The sequence below is a fragment of the Danio aesculapii genome, chromosome 3 (genome assembly GCF_903798145.1).
Source record: "Danio aesculapii chromosome 3, fDanAes4.1, whole genome shotgun sequence".
NCBI lineage: Eukaryota > Metazoa > Chordata > Actinopteri > Cypriniformes > Danionidae > Danio > Danio aesculapii.
This window is the reverse complement of record NC_079437.1, coordinates 14,269,558-14,275,529: the sequence shown is the minus strand read 5'-3', so window position 1 is coordinate 14,275,529 and position 5,972 is coordinate 14,269,558. Positions and strand designations below refer to the sequence as shown.

Below are 5,972 nucleotides of genomic sequence, written 5' to 3'. Positions count from 1 at the left end.
ATAGTTAGGATCAGGTTCATTGAGGTTCTCACTAGTGGTCTGAAATACTCCTATTTCAACCAAATGATCGTAAAGCATTTTCTTAATTGTTTTTTTCAGAAACTGGCGACTGACCTAAATTTGGAAATGCTCTGCAATTTTGAAAAGATCGTCCTTGCGGCATTTATCAAACTGCTCGAGTGAAGGATCACTAAGAAAAGCTTCCACATTAGACAATGCCATTTTCGAATCACAAGATAGTCAGAAGCAAATAGACAAATCAGTAACTCACTCCTCTAATACTACCTCTAGCATAACCCACAAAATTACTTTGGGTACAAAAAAATTGAGTATCCGTAGAACCAAAATCCTCAGAAATAAATGTTGGGACGTTAATTATCCCGGACGAGCCCCCAAATATATTACAGCCCAAAACTGGCTCAAATAATAAAAATCAAGGTTTAAGCTGAACATATGAAAGACACATAATATAAACATAAATAACCAATACATACTGGCACATAACACAACTAAAACTAAATGTTGTAAACGAATCAGACTTTTAAAATGTAAATACTGTCAGTTGACAGATGCACAAGACATCGGCGAACAAATCAAGGCAAAGACAGGAGCAGCTCGACTAGTGTATCTAGCATTGAACTCCATTGGGTTATAAATGAGATTGTTTATGTTTTTACTATAATAAGTTCATTATAAAACATTAAAAATTATACTGCGTCATTAATTAATATGTTTTAAGGGAACGTGTTCTGGTTATTTTCAAATAATCTACATATAAATTAGGCAACTACCCATGGCAAATTAAATGTAAAACGGTTTAGTATCTTTAACTTCAACCCACAGTCCAAGTTTGGTTTTTGGCCCTCTCTAAGAAAAAGTTTGGGCAGCCCTGTGCTAAATGCTTCTTGAGCACATTCCAATTTCTTTTTGTAATATGCCTCCAATCAGGTCCTTTCCAAAATCTTCCTCAGGGTGTTAACAACGTCCTCACCGCTCTTCCAGGGCACCACGCTGGCCTTGAACTCTCCAGGTTTGGCCTCCCCCATCTCCTGGATCAGTTTGTGCATTGGGAAGTCTCGCCGCGGGAAGGCTACGTCTCCTGGTGACAGTGTGAGAGATGGGCAAAAGTCGTTGGCCCCGTCTCCCATGTACAAAACCTTCTGATAGGGCCGTCCTCCTCTCTCCCGTATGCGCTGGGCCACGTACTGCCGCACCACCACCGCTTTGCACATGTTGGCCGGGCACCGCAGGCACTCGTGGGAGTGGAACGGGCGCAGCTGCAGTACCCCATTATCATCAAAGTGAGCCGGGTTGGTGAAAATGCGCAGAAACAGCGGCTGGAAGCCCATGTGCTGCAGCCACGTCTCTATGAAGACTGTATTGGCGTCAGACACACAAACCACTTCAAAGTCTCTGGATGGCTGTGAGAGCAGGAAATGCATCAAAGCCGGGATGCCTGGACAGGGGGGCAGCTTCTCCACAGTGGCCCGAATGGCCGCCGGAGTGACGCCCTGCTCTGAGAGGTAGGCCAGCAAGCGCTGCATGTACTCATTGTAGCGGCCGGGACGGTACGTGTCCTTCAGCCAGCCGGGCAGGACTCCGCCGGGTGCCGCAGACACCATGGAGTCATCACTGCACTCATCCACAAGAGTCTCGTCAAAGTCGAAGAACATCAGGAAGCGGCTGTGGTTCTGTTGGGCTGGAGATCTGCTTCTGCGCTCCGCTGCCGCAGCTCCAGGAGGATGAGGAGGAGAAACACAGCAGTTGAAGACCGAGTCCCGCATCATGAACAGTGGAAAATAGCAGCACTTGTGGGAGGTTTTCGACTTTGTTTTCAGCTGCTGCTCTGCAGATAAAAAAAGTGCAACGCAGTTAAATCTGAACTTCAAGGACAAACAGTTAAAAGAAATGAAAATGCAGAAGCACAGAGGAGCAGGGAGGAAAAGTAATAAGTATCAGATTTTTTATTTGATGTGGTAGTTTAACCAAAAATTATAATATTGTCATAATTTACTCACCTTTAATATTTCTATACCTATATACACCTTTATCTTCCTTCGTGCTCAAATTAATAGATGGTTTGTGATTTGGAAGAACCTGTTTGACTTTATTTTGAGCAGGAAGATATTTTGAAAGAAAAGAAAACGGTAACCATTGACTTCCATTGTATTTGTTTTTGTAAGTCAATGGTTACAGGTTTCCAGCATTCTTTAAAATATCCTCTTTTGTGTTCAACAGAAGAAAGAAACTCGGTTTAAAACCACATGAGGATGAGTAAATGGTGAGTAAATTTTTATTTTTGGGTGAACTATCCCTTTAATGCCAGGACAGCTTCATTAGCTAATGGCCATCTTCGTGGCAAATACGATTGGATTATTACAAATATGATAAATGGCCTACAACAAAATAAATTCAAACTGACAAACAAATAAACACAAGCATTAAACAGATGGTTTACATTAATATAGAATAAAAATTTAATTTTGCTTCGTGAAAACTTTGCCGATTAATTCTTTAAGTGATTCCACCGACCATAAGAGCTTTTCTTTTTATTATTTCCCATATAAGATTACATTTTGGTTATTGATTGATTATTAATGATTATTATATATACAGTTGAAGTCAGAATTATTTGCCCCGCTTTGATTTTTTCTTTTTCAAATATTTCCCAAATGATGTTGAACAGAGCAAACAAATTTTCACAGTATGTCTGATAATATTTTTTCTTCTGGAGAAAGTCCGATTTGTTTTAATTTTGGTTAGAATAAAAGAAGTATTTAATTTATTTAAACACCATTTTAAGGTCAAAATTATTAGCCCCTTTAAGCTGTATATTTTTCGATAGTCTACAGAACGAACCATCATTATACACTAACTTGCCTAATTACCCTAACCTGCCTAGTTAACTTAACCTAGTTAAGGCTTTAAATGTCACTTCAAGCTGTATAGAAGTGCCTTGAAAAATATCTAGTCAAATATTATTTACTGTCATCATGACAAAGATAAAATAAATCAGTTATTAGAAATGAGTTATTAAAACTATAGTGTTTAGAAATGTGTTGAAAAAAATCTCTCTGTTAAACAGAAATTGGAGAAAAAAATAAACAGGGAGGCTAATAATTCAAGGGGCTAATAATTCTGAATTCAATATATATAATATGTATTATATATGTATATATATATATATATATATATATATATATATTTTTTTTTTTTTTTTTTTTTTAAAGTGTAAATAACATTTATCTAAAGAATCTTTTTACACTTAAAGACTTTTTGTGCAAGAGACTTCTTCATGGAATCATCAATTTTAGATATTATTTCCCCTAAATTTTACATGCGCTTAAATATATTTAAAATCTTTAATTTTCCTGAGGATTAAAAATGTATACACTGTCTGATATACTGACAGAACTGTCTTCTGAATTATAACAGCATTTAGAAAATTTTTGTAAACAGAGCTGAAATTGTACAAAAAAACCGAAGTAAAGAAATTTCATTCATTCATTTTCTTTTCAGCTTAGTCCCTTTATTCATCAGGGGTCGCCACAGCGGAATGAACCACCAACTTATCCAACACGTTTTACACAGCGGATGCCCATCAGGTTGCAACCCAGTACTGGGAAACATCCATCCACACTTATTCACACTCATGCACAACAGCCAATTTAGTTTATTTAATTCACCTATACCGCAGAAAACACGGAGAGAACATGCAAACTTCACACAGAAATGTCAACTGACCTAGCCGAGACTTGAACTAGCAACTTTCTTAATGTGAGGCGACAGTGGTAACCACTGAGCCACCATGTCACCCCATAAACACAAGTATTAATGAATTTTTTTTTTACATTAATGTAGGATATAAACTCTAAATCTTTCTTTAAGTGAGTCTTTAAGTAAGTTCTTTAAGTGAGTCAGTCCACCTATACTGTAATATATATATATATATATATATCACAAAATTAAATATTTTGGTTTCCCAAATGAAGATTCTTTAGATAAATGTTATTTACGCTTAAAAGGAAAAACATTTTTCCTTTTAAGCGTAAATAACATTTATCTAAAGAATCTTTTTCTACTTAAGGACTTTTTGTGCAATAGAAATGTTAAAGGTTCTTAAGGAACCATTAATGTGAGATTCCCCTTAAATTTCACATTCACTTAAATATTAATTAAAATATGTAGTATTCCTATGAGGATTTAAAATGTTTTTCCAGTGATGGGTTGCAGCTGGAAGGGCATCTGCTGCGTAAAACATATGCTGGATAAGTTGGTGGATCATTCCGCTCTGGCGACACCAGATTAATATTGGGACTAAGCTGAAAATGAATTAATTAATGATTTAAAATGTATACACTGTCTGATATACTAACAGAACTGTCTTCTAAATTGAACATTTAGAAAATTGTAGTTCACAGAGCTGAAAGTGTAAAATAATATTTAAGTAACTAAATTTAAGTTAAAATTTACCTTAACTAAACGAATCGAACAAACATTTGAAGTGGATCGACAATGTTTTTCAGAATTGCCCAATAAGGCAAGAATGGGTGTTGTTGATTAGTTTTAGAACAGCTCTGATGAAAGGTATTGATCCACTTCAAACGCTGACTAATCAGATCTTCTACAGAACATTAGCATTGTCATTTCTTTAACAGATGCCTGTTTTCTTTTTTTCTCCCTGAATTTGACATTTGTACTCCTGTAAATTATTAATTTATTATTTGAGAACAGAATTTATACAGGTTTTAAGGTGTTAAATAACTTGAATGTAAATGAATTCTGAGAGAAAAATAAGAGTTCAGATGCAAAAACCTTGAAGTGCCATCTAAAATGTTCTTCTAATATTAGCATTCATTTCAGGCTCCTATGTCTTGATTCAGTAATTTCACTTTTATGGCAAAGAATAGGTTATTTTCATTACTTTTACATGAAATAACTGATCATAAACAAAAGGCTGAGAAAATGCTCATTGTGGAAGAAAATTTCAGATGGCTTAGAGGTTATTGCATCTGAACTCTTCAAATTCACTTTTAGGTGAACTATCCTTTAAGAACACCCAGTTCCCTGATTCATTTCAATCAGGGGAATACTGCAGCTTCTGGGACATGACATCTAATGCTAGTACAGCGTTAATGCATCTTTAAACCTACAGAATCTCCTGGAACTCACCTGTTTTCACCTTAATCTCGCAGCTGCGCAGTGTTAACCTATAAACAGACAAAAATGACTTTACATTAACCAAAACTACATTACTCAGAACTGTTTTTAGTACGTGACAACAGCCTCGAGAGCACTGAACGTTCATAAATAGTGCGTTTTAAACGAGATAACAGAATAATATCAGGACAATTTTAAGGACAGAGTGATTTCTTTTGTAATATCGCGCTATGTGTCTCGTAATGAAACGCAATTAGGCTTATCTGACCTTGCTTTCATTTTACATACAGTACCGTACAGATGAGGTAACCGCAGAAATAACCGATTCCTAGTTGAGCTAACGTTACCTGGACCAACGGATACTTTTAAATACGATTAAAAAAATAACAAAGTTGTCAATTGTTATATTTATTATTAAAGACATTATTAAAAAGGATGTAATGTAGGTATAATGTTATAGCCCACTGTACCCTATTGAAAAACGCAAAAGGTAGAGAGAAAACAGTGCTGTCAAGCATCATAAATCAACGGAATACCTTCAGTTGGACGTCCAGTTCAGATGTTCATCGCTGCCGACGGCTGTTTCTGCGTCTGACCGGCTGCTCTGGAGATTTTTATGCAGCTGCGGTGACGCCATTGGAGAAGCCCCGCCCACTCATCCATCACCGTGAAATTGAACCAAAGAGCATAGAATCACCATAGGTCTGTCTAAGCTCTTTGACTGAACTGAGCTACAGTACACTGTATGAAATATCTGTTAATGAACAGATTCTGTATTTTGTGAATCACAAGTGTTTTCCGTTTATTTACGA

General features: G+C 36.4%; 1 protein-coding gene across 2 annotated transcripts; it reads right to left on the bottom strand.

Moving 5' to 3' along the window:
- Positions 1 to 464: 464 nt before the first annotated feature.
- Positions 465 to 5,206, bottom strand: phospho1 (phosphoethanolamine/phosphocholine phosphatase 1). Of its 2 annotated transcripts, none has more exons than XM_056450290.1 (2): positions 5,173 to 5,206; positions 465 to 1,846 (listed from the first exon to the last, which is right to left on the bottom strand). In XM_056450290.1, the coding sequence occupies exon 2, from the start codon at positions 1,785 to 1,787 to the stop codon at positions 945 to 947; it is 843 nt and encodes a 280-aa protein (XP_056306265.1). In that variant the 5' UTR covers positions 1,788 to 1,846; positions 5,173 to 5,206; the 3' UTR covers positions 465 to 944. The 2 variants fall into 2 exon arrangements, with proteins under 2 accessions (XP_056306265.1, XP_056306276.1); XM_056450301.1 differs by having other exon boundaries at positions 465 to 1,841; positions 5,173 to 5,194.
- Positions 5,207 to 5,972: the final 766 nt, after the last annotated feature.

Bases quoted from the DNA above. Each gene is read 5' to 3' on its own strand.
- phospho1 (XM_056450290.1), bottom strand. From the start codon at position 1,787: ATGATGCGGGACTCGGTCTTCAACTGCTGTGTTTCTCCTCCTCATCCT.